Source organism: Neomonachus schauinslandi, chromosome 6 (assembly GCF_002201575.2).
Source record: "Neomonachus schauinslandi chromosome 6, ASM220157v2, whole genome shotgun sequence".
NCBI lineage: Eukaryota > Metazoa > Chordata > Mammalia > Carnivora > Phocidae > Neomonachus > Neomonachus schauinslandi.
In genome coordinates, this window is record NC_058408.1 from 54,978,251 (window position 1) to 54,998,268 (window position 20,018).

The following is a 20,018-nucleotide window of genomic DNA, read 5'->3' on the forward strand; positions in this document are numbered from 1 at the left end:
TATGCTTCCTTTTATCAAATGACAGAGATTACATACTGTTTCACTTTTTGCCTTGTTTACCTATAAGGTTAGAGCTAAATACAAGGCTCAATCATTATAATGCTTTTCATCTACTTGGGACATATACTTCATCCTCAATGCTTGTTTTTTCAAAATGTCAATGATCATCTTAAATGTTCTTGTATAGGTATGTTTCTTTTCTTTTTTTAAAAGATTTTATTTATTATTTGAGAGAGAGAATGAGAGACAGCACAAGAGGGAAGAGGGTCAGAGGGAGAAGCAGACTCCCCGCTCAGCAGGGAGCCCGATGCGGGACTCGATCCCGGGACTCCAGGATCATGACCTGAGCCGAAGGCAGTCGCTTAACCAACTGAGCCACCCAGGCGCCCTAGGTATGTTTCATTGTAAATTCCATCAAATGCTTTTTAGATCTGACTGGACTATAAGCCAAAATATTATGAATAAAATTAATTGATCATATTTGCAAGAAGTGTGCTGTTATCTGTGTTAAGTTCCTCCAAAAGCAACATATATGTGATTATAAATAAAATAAACTGTTAGTAAGTACTTTATCTGCAATAGCTGTTTTGTAAATAAGTATATTCTGGGGAAAGGTTATGATCCACAGTTCCAGAATCAAGCAAAACTGGGTTCCAATCCTGGCTGCCCGGCAAGACCAGCTGTATGGTCTTGAACATGTTACCCAACTGCTCTGAGTCTCAGTTTCATCATCTGTAAAATGGGTAGAATAGCCTCATCCATCTCGCAGAATTATTGTGAGATTTAAATGAAGTTAATACAGTGTGCACTGAGCACAATGTCTGGTCTATGGAAAGTACTGAATGTGTATATAGCTGTTACTGCAGGTTTATTTTTATTTTTATAGCGGTGTTTCTGTCAAAACATAAGAAATGTGCCTATTGGCTTTGCTTTCACCATAAGGCCCAAGGAGTCTAGCCTCTCATATTTTCCTCCAGGATTTTTGAGTGATTCCCTGATAAGGATATGGAGCATGACCTAACACCTGAGAACTTTGTTACCAAAAGAGTCCGGGTAGGAAGACTATCAAGAACATCATGCAAGAGTTTAAATATTTACCCACCATTGAAATTTTCCAATGTTTTAAACCATGGGGCTTGCTTTTCATTCTGCGTATTTCTGTTTTTTCCACACAACCCTCTTATATGGGGCCTGGCAACACTATTTAGCCAGTGCTATTTAATTGTCCTTTTGGAGAGTCTGATGAACTTGAGGGAAGGGTGGAGTGGCAAAGAAATTTCATGACACCATTTTAGTGTTTTAACATGGACCTAATTCTGCTAATTCTCTACAACCACCTCTCTCTGTTCCTCTCGACTCTGAAATACAGAATCTAGATTTCATATTTTTTCTTTGTCTTTTTTTTTTTAAGAGGAACTGACTGACACTAAAATCAAAAGCTTTATGCTGACCAATTAGAACCACTGAAGCTGAAAAAAAAGGGCTACAACAACAGCAAGAAGCCCCACGATTTTCAACAGAAAGGAAACAGGGAAATCAGATGAAGCTTTTAGTGCCCGTGTCTTTAAAGGCTTCAGTATCCGTTGTTTCTGGGTGAGGATGGCCCTCTTGGCTCCCTTCCACTGCCTGGGCCCAGTGAGGCGGTACTGGTAGGAGTTGCAGGGTCCAAAATAGAGCTTCACAGCCAGTTTGGGGTCTTTCAGCAAGAGAGATAGGACGTCTGGCTTCGCACCTGTCTCTAAGGCGAGCTCATCCAAGTAGTCGATGTAATTGGTCTGAAGTATCTGGCTCTGGTTCTTTCCAAACCTTAATGAAGAAAGTAAAAAAGGGCAGATTTGCAAAATAGGGATGAGTGAGTAAACGAGGTTTCAGTGAATCTCTGGTGGAAGGTATGAGCTTATCCCATCAGAAGGCCCAGATCTCAGATTGAGAGTAGGCTGTAAAATAAATGGCCATGAATTCATGGAAGTTTTAGGAATGTGACAAGGTTTATAACCATGATTATTATTTGATATTTAGTAAGCGGCTTCAATTCTCTAGGCAAATACAGATTAGTCAGGATTGCTGCAAAGATTCATGAGCTAACACAGATGAAAGCCTAGCTCAGTGTCTTGCACAGAGGAGATGCTTACTATTTGCTTGTTAAATTATTAAAGTAGTTGGCACTCTGGCTGGCATATAATAGGTACTCAATAAATGTTAGATTAATTAGAATTTGACCATGAGACAACCCCTACATGTGATGTCAGGCCCCCAAGTCTGCTCTCCAAGGTGCTTGATCACTTTTGAACCCCATTTTACCGTATCACAAAGCATACATCTACTTTCACTTCACACCAATTCCTTCTAATTTCCTTTGATAGGACATCTCCCAACTAACTTTTCAGAGACACCCGGCCACTGTCACTACTGCTGCTCCCAACCCATTTCCTCTCTCACCACAGAAAGTGGGCAGCCTGAGAAGATGTGGAATCTAACACGGACATCATGCAAAACTGAAATAAAATTAAGTCCAGGAAAAATGTCCTGATTTGGTAAAATTTCTATCTTTATGTAGTTGGTTCTTTTTTGTTTTAAAGATTTTATTTATTTACTTGAGAGAGAAAGTGAGAGAGAGCAGAAGCAAGGGGAGGGGTACAGGAAGAAGCAGAAGCAGGCTCCCGGCTGAGCAGGGAGCCCGACGGGGATCATGACCTGAGCTGAAGGTAGGTGCTTAACCGACTGAGCCACCCAGGCTCATGTAGTTGGTTCTTAAACTAGTATGTATAAGAATCACCTAGGGAGAACATAAAAATACAAATTTCCAGTTTCATCCTGGGGTTCCAATTCAGTTGGTCTGGGTTGTGACCCAGGAATTTGCATTTTTAAGAAACAGGTAGGTGGTTCTTATGGGTAGTTAGGTCACTATACCTTGAGAAACATTGCTTTATGTAAAGAATTAAAAAAAAAATTCTTACAGATCTATTCTTTTTTCATTCCTCTTGATAATGTCTGCCATCATAGTCCTCTCTGAGGGCAAGGTACACAAGCCTAGAAATAAAAGGCTGGTTTGAGTATTGGGTTTGATTCAATATCATTGCTTTATCTAGTAGTTGGTTCCTACCATTAAACTTGGCCATTTACCCATGTTATGCCAATCAGGGCTGCTGTTTTGTTGAACTCCAGGGTGGGACGAGTTCTATGTGATGCTGCCCTTAAGTTTACAGTGTGAACTCTGAAGTGGAGGGTGTAAGAGAAGAGACTGGAGTAGGAAGGTGAGCCTGAAGAGCTGGAAATCATGTCAGGTGGCTTGAGCTCTATTTTGAAGGTGATGGGAAGCCATGGGAGGGTTTTCTGCAGGTGGTGACAAGATCAGATTTGCCTTTTGGAAAGATCCTTCTAGTTGGCGAATTTCGGGACATGGGCTCTAGGAAAGAATCTAAAGGTACCAAGACCAGTTGAGAGGCTGTTGAAGTAAACCTTGTGAGAGTAAAGTTGATCAGTGGGGACAGAGAAGGTAGATTGATGCAGGATTTATCACTGTGTGCTTGTGATTCCATCCTTGTCTATGGGTATTCTCAGACATGGTGAAATGTTCAGTTTCTCCTGGATATAGCTAGTCATCAGATATACCAGAGTCAATGAGTCCAAAACAGAGCCCATCACAGAAGCTCTCCTGGTCAGACTTGCATCTTTTTCCATGTCCTCTCTTTATTCCTGGCCCTGCTGTCTACCCAGTTCCCATGGCCAGAGATCTGCAAGTCATCTGTGATTCCTCTCTCTCTCTGATTTTCTACATTCAGCTGATCATTATGTCCTGTGGATTTTATCCCTAACTATTTCTCACATTTCTATTGTCTTCTCCACTTTGTCTCTCTGCCTGGCTCAGCTACATCACGTTTCAGCCGGGACTTGCTGTGGCCTTCTCACTGGTCTCAGAGACCCCATTCTTTTCTGCTTTCAAATCTATCTTTCACACTAATGCTGAAATAATCTATTGAAAATGTAAATTTGTAATGTCTATTCCTTTCTTATAACCTTTCATTGGGTCCTCCGCCTGAAGAGCTTTCTTTCTTTCTTTCTTTCTTTTTTTTGATGATTTTATTTATTTATTTGACAGAGAGAGACACAGCAAGAGAGGGAACACAAGCAGGGGAAGCAGGAGAGGAAGAAGCAGGCCTCCCGCCAAGCAGGGAGCCCGATGCGGGGCTCAAACCCAGGACTCTGGGATCATGACCTGAGCCGAAGGCAGACACCCAACGACTGAGCCACCCAGGCACCCCTGAAGAGCTTTCTAAAATGGAGATTCTAGGTCCTCAGGTCAGACTTAATCAGGGTCCCTAAGGATCCAGATGATTTTTTTTTTAAAGATTTTATTTATTTATTTGAGAGAGAGAGAGAATGAGAGACAGAGAGCATGAGAGGGAGGAGGGTCAGAGGGAGAAGCAGACTCCCTGCCGAGCAGGGAGCCCGATGCGGGACTCGGTCCTGGGACTCCCGGATCATGACCTGAGCCCAAGGCAGTCGCTTAACCAACTGAGCCACCCAGGCGCCCAAGATCCAGATGATTTTTATGTGTGGCCAGATTTGGAAAGAACTGATCTACATTTTGTATTGTAAGCCTTTTATCATGCCTTACAAGGCTCCTGTGGCCTGGCCTTTCTACTGGAAGATTATTCTTTAATAATCTCTCACCCCTCTCTGCCTCATATGTCATGTTCTGGGAATGTCAGATAGCTTATAATTCTCCATATCCATCATGCCTCTGTGTTTGGCTCAAGTGATTATCTCTTCTGCACCCGAGAAACTTGGTCATCTAGCAAGTTTTCCTTGGCCGCATGCCCTCCTTTATCCCAACATGCTGCAAAGCACCCTTTTTCTTCTTCCCATGCACTCCATGCATCCCTCTACCAAAGCATTTATCTTAGTATGTGGAAATGATCTGTTTAAATTGCTCTCTATCCCACCAGGTTCCAGAACAAAGCTAGGTATTCAATGAGTTCTGGTTGAGCTGAATTGAACCCTGGCGTCAGGGAGATAATAGCCTCCTGAGGAATGCAAAGTGCTATACAGGTACTTAGACAGAAACCTTTCAATAACTTTATAACTTTCTAAGGATCCGTGAGGTTGAGCTACTTAACATATTAAGAGTTAATCTGAAGTTAATGTAGAGGCCCTGGGTCTCTAGATTTGCACATATTCAGAGGAAATTATAAACATCATATAGGTAAAACCAGGAGTCAGAGATCTTTCTCTTCTCAACTATTCTTTCATGATTCCAGGAAACGATATGTATTTAGCTTTATGAAAATTGAAATTCTCTGAACTTTCTAATATTTCAAAGGGTTGATTACAGCTCTTTATTATTATTATTATCTTATCTCTGTATTTGTTATTTTTCAAATTCTCCACTAACTTTTTAGGATGTTAATCTTGTGAGAGCTGCCTAAGGTCGACCAACTTCTTCCTGGCAGCCTCCTTATCTAAACTTGTTATTGAGCAAACTCCATCAGGTATAAAACCCTCAGCCCCTCACTTTCCCACTCACATACCTTTGAAAACCCTGGTTGCCCAACGAGCTTGAAGTTCAGCAGTTGGGAAAATGGAACCTAGGGGCTGGATGAGACCAATGCACGCCAGAGTTGACTTCTCCAGGTGAGGAGGGAACATGTATTTATACAGTGAGACCATATTATCCTCTACTTTAACAAGTGAATCTTCAAGGAATGGAAAAGAGAAAGTATATCCCGTTGCAAAGACAATAACATCAATATTCTTCTCCACTGTTCCATCTTCAAAGATGGCAGAAGTTTCTGTGAGCTCTTTCACTCTTGGTTTCACCTTGATGGCTCCATAGAGTATATGACTTGGAAGATCATCATTTATTACAAGTTCTTTCATAAGATATCTAAAACACCAAAAAGAAAACACTTAGAAGGAATATTTAATGATGTTGAGTGAGTCTTGAAACTCTCTTGATATTTTATGGGGTTGGCTTTTCGAATAAAGAGGTTTCTCAAATATCCATAAAACTTTCTAACTTAACTAGTTGGCCTACCCCAAACCTTACTATCTGACTTCATTCTCATGTCACAAATCTCCCCCTCAACAAAGAAGAGAAAACATGTAGGTGATGTGGGAAAAAGACATTTCAAAAAAGGAGGTTAAACAAATACCAGCACCTATGGTCAATCCATGAATATTCCAGTCATTGATAGCCCATCGATGTTTCCACTATTGTTTTAATTATCTTGTTGCTCCAATTAATCTCTATCTGATCATAAGTAAGAAAGGAAAATTTTGTTAAGCCCCCAATAGTTTTGAAAGTTTTATTAAGGGATCAGCATAAAAACTAATGTATAAAATTAAGTTTGGGGATATTTGTTGATCCCAAATATCCATGGAGTCTCTGTATGTGATGGCATGGGTGATAGAGCAAAGTCTGGTTGTATATATGGAATTCCCCTTTTTGTAGATTTGAGAACCTTTTTTTTTTTAAAAAAAATAATACATGCCACATGTATCAGATCTCAGAACTGAGTAGTCACATGGCATTTTGTTGAAAGATTCCAAAGTTCTTCTGTTTTTGTATTTTTTTAACGGGAAGGAGTCTGTTATCAACTAAAGAAAAATAAACATTCATACTGTTTGCTTGTGTTTATAAGATCAGTGATATATAACAGTGAGCTCAGTAGAGATTTATTTTTTGGCAAAGAGATAGTGAGTATGTTCTCAAAAGCTGCTCATGGGAAGAATCCTTATGGTGTACAGAATTAACAAAGCATGAGTTATCACATGGAGAATTTGGGACACATTTCCCAACACACCCCTCTGAAAGGAAGGCTGCAATCTCTTAAAGCAGCCTTTTCCAATGTTGGACAGCTTTGGGTATTAGGAAATTCTTCCCATGATCCTAGTTCTGCTTTCTAGAGCAGCTCATAATATTTTTTCTTTTTTAAATTTATTTTTTATTCATGTATAATTAATATACAGTGTTATATGAGTTTCAGATGTACAATATAATGATTCAAGAATTCTATACATTTCTCAGTGCTCATCTAAGATAAGTGTACTCTTAATTCCTTTTGTCTATTTCATCCATCCCCCCCCAACTCATCTCCTCTCTGGCAACTGTTCTCTGTATTCAAAGTCTGGTTTTTTATTTCTTTTGTGTCTTAAGTTTCACACATGAGTCAAATCATATGGTATTTGTCTTCTTCTGACTGACTTATTTCACCTAGCATTATACCCTCTAGGTCCATCAGTGTTGTTGCAAATGGCAGGATTTCATTCTTTTTATGACTGAGTAATCCAATTAAAAATGGGCAGAAGAGCTGAATAGGTGTTTTTCCAAAGAAGACTTACAGATAGCCAATAGACACATGAAAATAAACTTAACATCACTAATCATCAGGGAAAGACAAATTAAAACCACAATGAGATATCATTTTACACCTGTCAGAATGGCTAAGATCAAAAACACAAGAAATAACAATTGTTGGTAAGAATGTGGAGAAAAAGGAACCCTAATGCACTGTTGGTGGGAATGCAAATTGGTGCAGCCACTGTGGGAAACAGTGTGCAGGTTCCTCAAAAAATTAAAAATAGAATTTATATGACCCAGTAGTTCCACTACTGGGTAAATACCCAGTAGTTCCACTACTGGGTATTTACCCAAAGAAAATGAAAACACTAATTTGAAAAGACATATGCACCCCCATGTTCATTGCAGCATTATTTACAATAGCCAAAATATGGAAGCAACCTAATTGTCCATTGATAAATGAGTGGATACAAAAGATATGGTGTATATACACAATGGAATTTTACTCAGCCATAAAAAAGTTCATAATATTTCTACTTCATCTTCTTAAGCATTTACTTTTTAAAAGGTATACAGAACAAATTAGGAATTCAAATTCCAGGATGTCTATGATATTCATACTGTTAGGTTGTAGTTTGAAATACCGCATTAGCAATTTGACTATAAAGAGGAGCCTCTGACAATCTTGCTTACCATACCATAAAAAAGCAAAATAACTCTACTTGTTTTGAGGCTCAAGGCCATAATTTTCATGGTTGAACCACTGATTCATCTGCTGTTCCATCATCCATTTTCGAATTGTTTGTGGCAGGACATTTTGGAGCATGGACCTAAACCGGGTGTGGAACACAATGTCCCAGGGATAGCCATCTTCAGAGATACAGCCCATGACCCAGGAACCATGTCTGGTGCTGATAAATACCTGGTAAGCAAAAAGGAATGCTGTTTAAATCAGGGCATTGTCCCTTTTGGGAGGAATCTACTGTGTAGATGATATATCACATGTATGGCTCGGAGAAGTAAAAGACTTGCTCTGGATTACATGCTGATCAGTGCAGGGCTGGGAGGTAAACCTTGGCTTCCTGATTTCCAGATTTTTTATGATACCTCACTGTAGTAATCAACCAATCAACCAACCAACCAAACAACCAACCAACCAATTAATGAGTAATGGAGCCTTGGTTATGTGGCTGGGATTTTCCAATATGCCCTTCCTCCTTTCTCTCCTCCATGGTACAAGAGAAGCAGAGAGCATCATACCTGAGCAGCCTTCTTACTCAGCTCAATGGCAATATCTGAGGCCGAGTTTCCTAGTCCAATCACCAGGATATGTTTCCCTTCAAGTCCCTCTGGGTGCTTGTATTGGCGGCTATGGAAATACTGGCCTTTGAACCTCTCAATACCTTCAGGGGGAAGAAGAGAGAAGTCCATGAATTATGTCAATTTCAATAAAAGTGCACTGTCAGATTTTCTTTTCTGGAGTCAATTATTTGTTTTGCCTCCTCACCTCTTAGGGGAGTTACAATGGCAAGGCCAATTGGCAAACTCAAAGCATAAAGTATATGAGCAATGTTAGCTTATGCATATGGAACAGGACCAAAAGAGTTGATTTCAGAGGTTGCAGCTTACATATTTATTAGAGATTAAACAAATGGTTTTAATGAATAGAGCAGTCAGATGCTGGCTTCCAACTACCCATTATCTTATTTTGGACTGTACAGTAATACTTTAATATTATATAGCACATGTATTCTTTTAAATGTTTTTGAACATATTATGAAGTGTTATTATTGTACTTGTACAGTTGTACTAATATAATTCTAATGATATTAGAATAATATTTATCATTCTCATTTTGTAGAAGCAAACAAAAACTAAAATAAACTGAAAACCAGGCACATAGATATTGAAGGATGGCTTCCACATTGCAGTATAAGTCAGTAACTTACTGGATAAGCCATTTAAAAAAATTTTTTTATTGTTATGTTAATCACCATACATTACATCATTAGTTTTAGATGTAGTGTTCCATGATTCATTGCTTATGCATAACACCCAGTGCCCCATGCAGAACGTGCCCTCTTTAATACCCATCACCAGGCTAACTCATCCTCCCACCCCCCTCCTTTCTAGAACCCTCAGTTTGTTTTTCAGAGTCCATCATCTCTCATGGTTCATCTCCCCCTCTGATTTCCCCCCCTTCATTCTTCCCCTCCTGCTATCTTCTTTTTTTTTTCTTAACATATATTGCATTATTTGTTTCAGAGGTACAGATCTGAGATTCAATAGTCTTGCACAATTCACAGTGCTTACCAGAGCATATACCCCCCCAGTGTCTATCACCCAGTCACCCCATCCCTCCCACCCCACCCCCCACTCCAGCAACCCTCAGTTTGTTTCCTGAGATTAAGAATTCCTATCAGTGAGGTCATATGATACATGTCTTTCTCTGATTGACTTATTTCGCTCAGCATAATACCCTCCAGTTCCATCCACGTCATTGCAAATGGCAAGATTTCATTCCTTTTGATGGCTGAATATTCCATTGTATATATATATATATACCACATCTTCTTTATCCATTCATCTGTCGATGGACACCTTGGCTCTTTCCACAGTTAGGCTATTGTGGACATTGCTGCTATAAACATTGGGGTGCACATACCTCTTCGGATCCCTACATTTGTATTTTTGGGGTAAATACCCAGTAGTGCGTTGCTGGATTGTATGGTAGCTCTATTTTCAACTTTTTGACGAACCTCCATACTGTTTTCCAGAGTGGCTGCACCAGTTTGCATTCCCACCAACAGTATAGGAGGGTTCCCCTTTCTCTGCATCCCTGCCAACATCTATCATTTCCTGACTTGTTAATTTTAGCCATTCTGACTGGTGTGAGGTGGTTGAGGTTTTGATTTGGATTTCCCTGATGCCGAGCAATGTTGAGCACTTTTTCATGTGTCTGTTGGCCATTTGGATGTCTTCTTTCTAAAAATGTCTGTTCATGTCTTCTGCCCATTTCTTGATTGGATTCTTTGTTCTTTGGGTGTTGAGTTTGATGAGTTCTTTATAGATTTTGGATACTAGCCCTTTATCTGATATGTCATTTGCAAATATCTTCTCCCATTCTGTCAGTTGTCTTTTGGTTTTGTTGACTGTTTCTTTTGCTGTGCAAAAGCTTTTTATCTTGATGAAGTCCCAATAGTTCATTTTTGCCCTTGCTTCCCTTGCCTTTGGTGATGTTTCTAGGAAGAAGTTGCTGCGGCTGAGGTCGAAGACGTTGCTGCCTGTGTTCTCCTTTAGGATTTTGATGGACTCCTGTCTCACATTTAGGTCTTTCAACCATTTGGAGTCTATTTTTTGTGTGTGGTGTAAGGAAATGGTCCAGTTTCATTCTTCTGCATGTGGCTGTCCAATTTTCCCAACACCATTTGTTGAAGAGACTGTCTTTTTTCCATTGGACATTCTTTCCTGCTTTGTCAAAGATTAGTTGACTATAGAGTTGAGGGTCCATTTCTGAGCTCTCTATTCTGTTCCATTGACCTATGTGTCTGTTTTTGTGCCAGTACCATACTGTCTTGATAATGACAGCTTTGTAATAGAGCTGGAAGTCCAGAATTGTGATGCCACCAGCTTTGCTTTTCTTTTTCAACATGCCTCTGGCTATTCGGGGTCTTTTCTGGTTCCATACAAATTTTGGGATTATTTGTTCCATTTCTTTGAAAAAAGTGGATGGTATTTTGATAGGGATTGCATTGAATGTGTAGATTGCTCTAGGTAGCATTGACATCTTCACAATATTTGTTCTTCCAATCCATGAGCATGGAAGGTTTTTCCATTTCTTTGTGTCTTCCTCAATTTCTTTCATGAGTATTTTATAGTGCTTCTTTGGTTAGATTTATTCCTAGGTGTCTTATGGTTTTGGGTGCAATTGTAAATGGGATTGACTCCTTAATTTCTCTTTCTTCTGTCTTGTTGTTGGTGTATAGGAATGTCACTGATTTCTGTGCATTGATTTTATATCCTGCCACTTTACTGAATTCCTGTATGAGTTCTAGCAGTTTTGGGGTGGAGTCTTTGGGGTTTTCCACATAAAGTATCATACCATCTGCAAAGAGTGAGAGTTTGACTTCTTCTTTGCCAATTTGGATGCCTTTGATTTCTTTTTGTTGTCTGATTGCTGTGGCTAGGACTTCTAATTCTATGTTGAATAGCAGTGGTGATAGTGGACATCCCTGCCGCGTTTCTGACCTTAGGGGGAAAGCTCTCAGTTTTTCCCCATGGAGAATGATATTTGTTGTAGGTTTTTCATAGATGGCTTTTATGATATTGAGGTATGTCCCCTCTATCCCTATACTCTGAAGAGTTTTGATCAAGAAAGGATGCTGTACTTTGTCAAATGCTTTTTCTGCATCTATTGAGAGGATCATATGATTCTTGTTCTCTCTTTTGTTAATGTATTGTATCACGTTGATTGATATGTGGATGTTGAACCAACCTTGCAGCCCAGGGATAAATCTCACTTGGTCGTGGTGAATAATCCTTTTAATGTACTGTTGGATTCTATTGGCTAGTATTTTGGTGAGAATTTTTGCATCCATGTTCATCAGGAATATTGGTCTGTAATTCTCCTTTTTGATGGGGTCTTTGTCTGGTTTTGGGATCAAGGTAATGCTGGTCTCATAAAATGAGTTTGGGAGTTTTCCTTCCATTTCTATTTTTTGGAACAGTTTCAGAAGAATAGGTATTAATTCTTCTTGAAATGTTTGGTAGAATTCCCCTGGGAAGCCATCTGGCCCTGGGCTTTTGTTTGTTGGGAGATTTTTGATGACTGCTTCAATTTCCTTAGTGGTTATAGGTCTGTTCAGGTTTTCTCTTTCTTCCTGGTTCAGTTTTGGTAGTTGATACATCTCTAGGAATGCATCCATTTCTTCCAGGTTATCTAATTTGCTGGCATAGAGTTGCTCATAATATGTTCTTAGAATTGTTTGTATTTCTTTGGTGTTGGTTGTGATCTCTCCTCTTTCATTCATGATTTTGTTGATTTGGGTCATTTCTTTTTTCTTTTTGTTAAGTCTGGCCAGGGGCTTATCAATCTTGTTAATTCTTTCAAAGAACTAGCTCCTAGTTTCTTTGATCTGTTCTACTGTTCTTTTAGTTTCTATTTCATTGATTTCTGCTCCGATCTTTATTATTTCTCTTCTCCTGCTAGCCTTAGGCTTTATTTGCTGTTCTTTCTCCAGCTCCTTTAGGTGTAGGGTTAGGTTGCGTACTTGAGACCTTTCTTGTTTTTGAGAAAAGCTTGTATTGCTATATATTTTCCTCTTAGGACTGCCTTTGCTTCATCACAAAGATTTTGAATAGAAGAATGTGTATTCCATTGCTTTGGGATGGAATGTTCTGAATATGTCTGTGAAGTCCATTTGGTTCAGTGTGTCATTTAAAGTCTTTATTTCCTTGTTGATCTTTTGCTTAGATGATCTGTCCATTTCAGTGAGGGGGTGTTAAAGTCCCCCACTATTATTGTATTGTTGTCGATGTGTTTCTTTGCTTTTGTTATCAATTGCCTTATATAATTGGCTGCTCCCATGTTAGGGGCATAGATATTTACAATTGTTAGATCTTCTTGTTGGAGAGACCCTTTAAGTAGGATATAGTGTCCTTCCTCATCTCTTATTACAGTCTTTGGTTTAAAATCTAATTTGTCTGATAGAAGGATTGCCACCCCAGCTTTCTTTTGGTGTCCATTAGCATGTTAAATTGTTTTCCACCCCCTCACTTTCAATCTGGGGGTGTCTTTGGTTCTAAAATGAGTCTCTTGCAGACAGCATATCGATGGGTCTTGTTTTTTAATCCAATCTGATAGTCTGTATTTTTTGATTGGGGCATTAGGCCATTTACATTCAGGGTAACTATTGAAAGATATGAATTTAGTGCCATTGTATTGCCTGTAAGGTGACTGTTACTGTATATTGTCCGTGTTCCTTTCTGGTCTATGTTGCTTTTAGGCTCTCTCTTTGCTTAGAGGGCCCCTTTCAATATTTCTTGTAGGGCTGGTTTCATATTTGCAAATTCCTTTAGTTTTTGTTTGTCCTGGAAGCTTTTTATCTCTCCTTCTATTTTCAATGACAGCCTAGCTGGATATAGTATTCTTGGCTGCATATTTTTCTCATTTAGTGCTCTGAATATATCCTGCCAGTCCTTTCTGGCCTGCCAGGTCTCTGTGGATAGGTCTGTTGCCAATCTAATGTTTCTACCATTGTAGGTTACATATCTCTTGTCCTGAGCTGCTTTCAGAATTGTCTCTTTGTCTCTGAGACTCGTAAGTTTTACTATTAGATGTCGGAGTGTTGACCTATTTTTATTGATTTTGAGAGGGGTTCTTTGTGCTTCCTGGATTTTGATGCCTGTTTCCTTCCCCAAGTTAGGGAAGTTCTCTGCTATAATATGCTCCAATATGCCTTCTGCCCTTCTCTCTCTTTCTTCCTCTTCTGGGATCCCAATTATTCTAATACTGTTTCATTTTATGGTATCGCTTATCTCTCGAATTCTGCCCTCGTGATCCAGTAGTTGTTTATCTCTCTTTTTCTCAGCTTCTTTATGTTCCATCATTTGGTCTTCTATATCACTGATTCTCTCTTCTGCCTCATTTATCCTAGCAGTTAGTGCCCCCATTTTTGATTGCACCTCATTAATAGCCTTTTTGATTTCGACTTGGTTAGATTTTAGTTCTTTTAGTTCTCCAGAAAGCGTTTCTCTAATAACTTCCATGCTTTTTTCAAGCCCAGCTAGTATCTTTAAATTGATGATTCTGAACTTTAGATCCGACATTGTACTAATGTCCATATTGAGTAGGTCCCTGGCAGTCGGTACTACCTCTTGTTCTTTTTGTTGAGGTGATTTCTTCCATCTTGTCATTTTGTCCAGAGGAGAATAGATTAATGAGAGAACAAAATGCTAACAGGGTAACAAAGGCCCCAGAAAATATACTCTAAACAAATCAGAAAAGACCTGAAGCAGGGGGAAAAAAACGGAAAGAGAGAAAAAAGAAAAAGAAAAAAAAAAAGAAAAAGATAAAGATAAAAACAAATGAAAACAGAACAAAACAATAAAAAATCAGAATATGATCAAATATGATCAGGCTGATATGTAGATCAGTGCCACACACTAGATTTTGGGTGTATTTTGGTCTGTTAGAAGAAAGTGCCTCCCAAAATTTTAAAGAAAGAAAAACTTATATATGTACAAAAATAAGGGTTGATATGATGAAGTGATGGAATATGACTGTAAAGATGAAAATTATAAAAAATTTTATAAAAGGAATTGATAAGAAGTTGTTTGAAAAAAGAAAGAAGAGGATTTAAAAAAAAAAGAAAAGAAAAAAACGGAGAGAATGTGATCAGGCAGGAGAGTAGAAAAAAACCATACACTAGAGATTTAGGGTATATTTTGATCTGTTAGAAGAAACTATCTCAAAATTTTAAAGAGAGAACAACTTATATATATATATGCCAAAAATATGGGTCACTACTATGAAGGGATAGACTATGACTCTAAAAATGAAAAATAAAAATGTTTTTTAAAAAAGGGATTGATAAGATGTTGGTTGAAAAAGGGAAAAAGAAAAGTTCAAAAAAATAAAAAAGACAGTTAAAAAAAATTAACTTTGAAAGACTACAGAATCATGGTAAAAAAGCCATGGATTCTATGTGCAGTATTCCCCTAGCGCTGGAGTTCTGCCGTTCTCATTGATCGGTAAACTTGGTCTTGGCTGGCTGTTCTCATTGATCTTCTGGGGGAGGGGCCGGTTGCTGTGGTTTCCAAATGTCTTTGCTGGAGGTGGAACTGCCCTGCCCTTTCCCAGTTGGGCTAAGTAATCTGCTCGCGTTTGCTCTCAGGAGCTTTTGTTCCCTCCAAGCTTTCCGTACAGCTTTGGAGGCGGAGAGTGAAAATGGCGGCCTCCCAATCTCCACCCTGGAGGAGCCGAGAACTCAGGGCCCCACTCCTCAGTGCACCCCAGAGAAAAGCAGTCAGTCACTCCCGTCTCCCCGGTCTCTGGCCACACTCCGTGCTCACCTGGCCTGTGACCGAGTGTTTCTATCTCTGGCACCCGACCCCGTGTGGAGTCTCCAAACCCAGCAGATCCCTGTGGTGTGCTCCCGTGCTGCTCCTCCCAGGGGAGGAAGGGGAGTCTCCCCGGATCTGCCGCTTGTTGGGTCTCTGCTGAAGGAGCAGTGGTCCGACTGTGGTGCGGATCATGGTTTATGGCAACCCTGAGCTGAGAGCCCGTGCCTCAGCTCCATCTCTGCAGCCGGCTTCCCCGCTCCGATACCTGGGAGCTCTGCCACACTCAGGTACTCCCGGTCTTTCTGTGACCCCAAGGGTCCTGAGACCACACTGTCCCGTGAGGGTTCCACCCCCAGCTTAGCCACCGGAGTGACGTCCCTCAGCGGAGCCGACTTCTAAAAGTTCTGATTTTGTGCTCCACGGCTCTATCACTTGCCAGAAGCGGCCAACGGAGGCCCTTCCCCCGCCGTCTATCCTCCCAAATATCGCCTCAGATTCACTTCTCCACATGTCCTACCTTCCAGAAAGTGGTCGCTTTTCTGTTCAGAGAGTTGCTGCTATTTTTTCTTCGATCTCCTGTTGAGTTTGTAGGTGTTCAGGATAGTTTGATCCCTATCCATCTGAATTCCTGAGACCAGACGAAATCCAGGTCTCCACCATCGTGCTCCGCCCCCCTGGATAAGCCATTTTGAAGATAAGCTTCGCTGTATCTTTCCCAGGAAAATATGACTTTATTAAATAATTGTCTTTGATGGTGGGTTTCTTGAAAGAACCTTTAGATCATTAGTTTTCAAAGTGTGGTCCTTTGACCAGCATTTTTAGCTGGAACCTGGGAACTTGTTGGAAAGGCAAAATCTCAGCTTCATGATACCATATCTACTGAGTTGGAAATGCCAGAGGTGGAGCCTTGCAAGTTGTTTTTAAAAGTCCTTCAGGTAATTCTTTTTGAGAATCAATGCTTTAGGGTAGAAGATCTCACACCTGGCTGCATATATTTTTTTAAAATTTATTTATTTGAGAGAGAGCATGAGTGGGGGTTGGGGTTTGAGGGAGGGGCAGAAGGAGAGGGAGTGAGATTTTCAGGCAGGTTCTTCACTGAACATGGAGCCCTAGTTGGGATTGGGGGGGGAGGGGGCTTGACCTCACGACCCCGAGATCATGACCTGAGCTGAAACCAAGAGAGGCTTAACCAACTGTGTCATCCAGGTGTCCCTTACCTGGCTGCATATTAAAATCCCTTGAGTAACCCTTAAATGATCTAAGCCTACCCTATACTAATTGAACTTTGGAAGTCATAAGGATGTTAGAAGCTCAACAGATGGTTTGAATGTGAGGCCTGGACTGTGAACCACTGTATTAGATGTTTCCCTGAGGGCCTTCAGAAGGAAGTACGCTCTCTGAGAGAAGGGTCTGGGAGTTACCAGGACAGATGGTTGTGGGGTTCCCTTGTTTGCACTCCTCTCCTTCTCTCTGTCCAGTAGGGACACTTATTTCCAGGGAATCTCCTCAATAACCCATCTGTAAGCATGGCTCTGAGGAAAAGTCTCCAAGGACATAAAAAAGTCATGGTGTTTGGCAGGATAGATAAAGGCCATGGTAGGCATATGGCTATAAGGGCCTCTCCAACAGAGAACCAATTTGGGTGAAAATTCTCTGAAGTTCTGGGGAAGGTTTAGTGACTTTGGGGGATGTTGCTGAAGTCCCGGTGTCATGAAGACCCAAAGAGGTCAACAGAAACAAAGATGGTATGTGGAGACTTTCATCCTTCTAGCTCTATCCAGATCTTAATATTATGCCCAGTTGCAGTAGCTAATTCTGCTTGTCAATCCAACCTCCATATAAAATACCTGAACACTGTAGGGGAGCAAAATTTGTCACCTTAAAATGTGTCTCCTTGGCATGTGGATTATTTTAGGCTAATAATTTTTAAGAAACAGAAGGCTTAGAAAAACTTTGACTTTCCCCCCAACTGCCTAAAAGAATTTAGATAGAGGATCTGCTCCAGGAAGGGAGCTGTCACCATAGACAGCTACAGTATAATAGAATTAGGTGAGGTAGTCAGGGAGGAGCAGTCTGTTAAAATTCCTCTCTGTGTCCCACTGTTTCTGAGTGGTCCAGGGAACATTAGTTTACCAAACATTTATCCTTTTTCATCTTCCTGTGAATTGTCATCCTTCCCTTTGTAGTCCCCAGCCCCTACATCCTTCTCTTTAGCTCAGAATGGCATGTAAGCTGCAATTGCCTGACTGCCTGTGGGCTTCATATTCTTATGGAGTCTCTATATGCATGGTTGCATTTTATTTTTTTCTTATTAATCTGTCTCATGTCAATTTAACTCTTAGACTAAGCCCAAAGAATGTTGAAAGGTAAGGAAAAATTTTTCCTCCCCAACAACACCCCTCTGTAAAGATGGGAATCCCCACAGGCCTCACCTGGAAATGACTCCAGTGGGATGTGAGGGAGGATGTGATGGCCGCTGCAAACCATAACTGCGTCAAAGACAGCACTTTGCTTCTTGCTGTTGCTCTCGGTAACAACCTCCCATTGGCCAGAAGATGAGAAATCCGTGTGTTTTTTCACACTGAGGACAGTTGTCTTGAACAAACACAGAGAAGGCATAATTGAACATTACTCTGGCATAACAGGGGCTTCACACAGTACCCTGGGAGTGGGAATGGGTAGAATGCAAGGTGTGACTCCATTTAGGTTCCATATGAATCCAGTTCAAAATACTTAAAGCAAAGACTGCTAAGTGTCCCCTTCTCATTCTTCTTTGGTGGGGAGCTACCAAGGATATGGTACTTTGTGCAAGACTCAGCCATGGGAACCAGTCTGCTAAAGACTGAATAAGGACTCAAGAGAGAGAGACATAAAAGAAACACAAAGTCTGGGCAAGATATAGAACACATGTCCATCATTCAAATGATCACATAGTCAGTATTTATTAAGAATCTTTTATGTGTCCACCTCTGTGCAGACTCTGTATTAGAGAAGATATTTCATGTGAAGCACTTTGCATCGTGTCTGGCACATTGTCAGCATCCTATGAATGGTAGTTGTTCATGTTATTATTTTTCAAACAGAGTACATCATGTTAGCAATATAGTTCATGATCTCATTTGGATGAAATAATTTATGTTCATTAATTTTTTTTATGTAGCTCACTGTCTGAAGGGCTATGAATTTTTAAAAGTATCCATAAAGATTTTACATCTTTGATGTTTAAGAAACAATGTCAAGCGGAAGCAAAGTTTTTCTCACTTCTAGAGTAATGGCATGTTCCTCCTGCTTATAAGTATTTGAGTCCCATATACATGCTTTTCAAATTTTCAGATATTTAAAAAAAATGCTGGTTTGGCAATTTTTGAAGTTGTTTCCATTAAAAAAATATATACAGACTATTAGCATAAAGCTTGCAAAGGACTATAAAATGTCTGGGCAATTTTAGCTGAGATTAAAGATTTCAGATTTACAGTTTAGGGTAGTAGATTAGCTAAAGTACTGTGGATTATTGCTATTCAAGATATGGTTTGAGAACCAACACCTTCAGTATGCACTCAGGAGTTTATTAGAAATGCAACAGAACCTTTTACAGCCTAACATCTTATGGCTAATACCAACTCAGAGACCAATAATGGAAATGAGTGTCCCTAACTCCTCTCTAACCTCCAGGAAACTGAACAGCAGTAATACAATAAATAAGAGAAATAGCTCTCTTACAACTTTAACCTGATCTTTCAAAGAACAGATAATAAAAAGTACATACCATAAGAGGGCAGTATATCTGTTAAATAAATTGATAATCGAATGGACAAAGACCCACTTCTGGTATAAAAAGATCTGTTATTCATAAGATGGATCCCCCAGGAGATGGGTAATAGTTTTCTAATGTAGTACCTTAGATACATTTTAATGGCATTTACAAATATAGATTTCCACCACAATCAGCTATTATAAATTAATATAATACAAACCTGGAGCAAAACTGAAATTACTGAGAAAATGAGAAATGTTACAAAAAAATTAGTTCATTGAAAGACCTAAATGTGAGACAGGAATCCATCAAAATCCTAGAGGAGAACACAGACAGCAACCTCTTTGACCTTGGCCACAGCAACTTCTTGCTAGACACATCTCCAGAGGCAAGGGAAACAAAAGCAAAAATGAACTATTAGGACTTCATCAGGATTAAAACCTTTTATACAGCAAAGGAAATAATCAACAAAACTAAAAGGCAACCAATGGAATGGGAGAAGATATTTGCAAATGACATATCAGATAAAGGGCTAGTATCCAAAATCAATAAAGAACTTATCAAACTCAACACCCAAAACCCAAAAACTCCAGTCAGGAAATGGGCAGAAGACATGAACAGATATTTCTCTAAGAAGACACACAAATGGCTAACAGACACATGAAAAAAATGCTCACCATCACTCGGTATTGGGGAAATAAAAATCAAAACCACAGTGAGATACCACCTCACAGGGATCAGAATGGATAAAATTAACAACTCAAGAAACAACAAATGTTGGTGAGGAGGTGGAGAAAGGGGAACCCTCTTACACTGTTGGTGGAAATGCAAGCTGGTGTAGCCACTCTGGAAAACAGTATGGAGGTTCCTCAAAAAGTTAAAAATAGAACTACCCTA

The 20,018-nt window shown here is 39.8% G+C and overlaps 1 protein-coding gene across 2 annotated transcripts in view; it reads right to left on the minus strand.

The window, feature by feature from the left end:
- Window positions 1-354: 354 nt before the first annotated feature.
- The window catches only part of FMO2 (flavin containing dimethylaniline monoxygenase 2), a 33,066-nt gene continuing 13,402 nt past the window's right edge, over window positions 355-20,018 (minus strand). For both annotated transcript variants that reach the window (XM_044916406.1, XM_021682639.1), the window contains 6 exons: window positions 17,800-17,962; window positions 8,564-8,706; window positions 8,026-8,225; window positions 5,532-5,887; window positions 2,958-3,030; window positions 355-1,806 (listed from right to left, as the gene is read on the minus strand). In XM_044916406.1, the coding sequence (XP_044772341.1) occupies window positions 1,455-1,806; window positions 2,958-3,030; window positions 5,532-5,887; window positions 8,026-8,225; window positions 8,564-8,706; window positions 17,800-17,962 (1,287 nt within the window). In that variant the 3' untranslated portion in view covers window positions 355-1,454. The remainder of the gene's footprint in view (window positions 1,807-2,957; window positions 3,031-5,531; window positions 5,888-8,025; window positions 8,226-8,563; window positions 8,707-17,799; window positions 17,963-20,018) is intronic.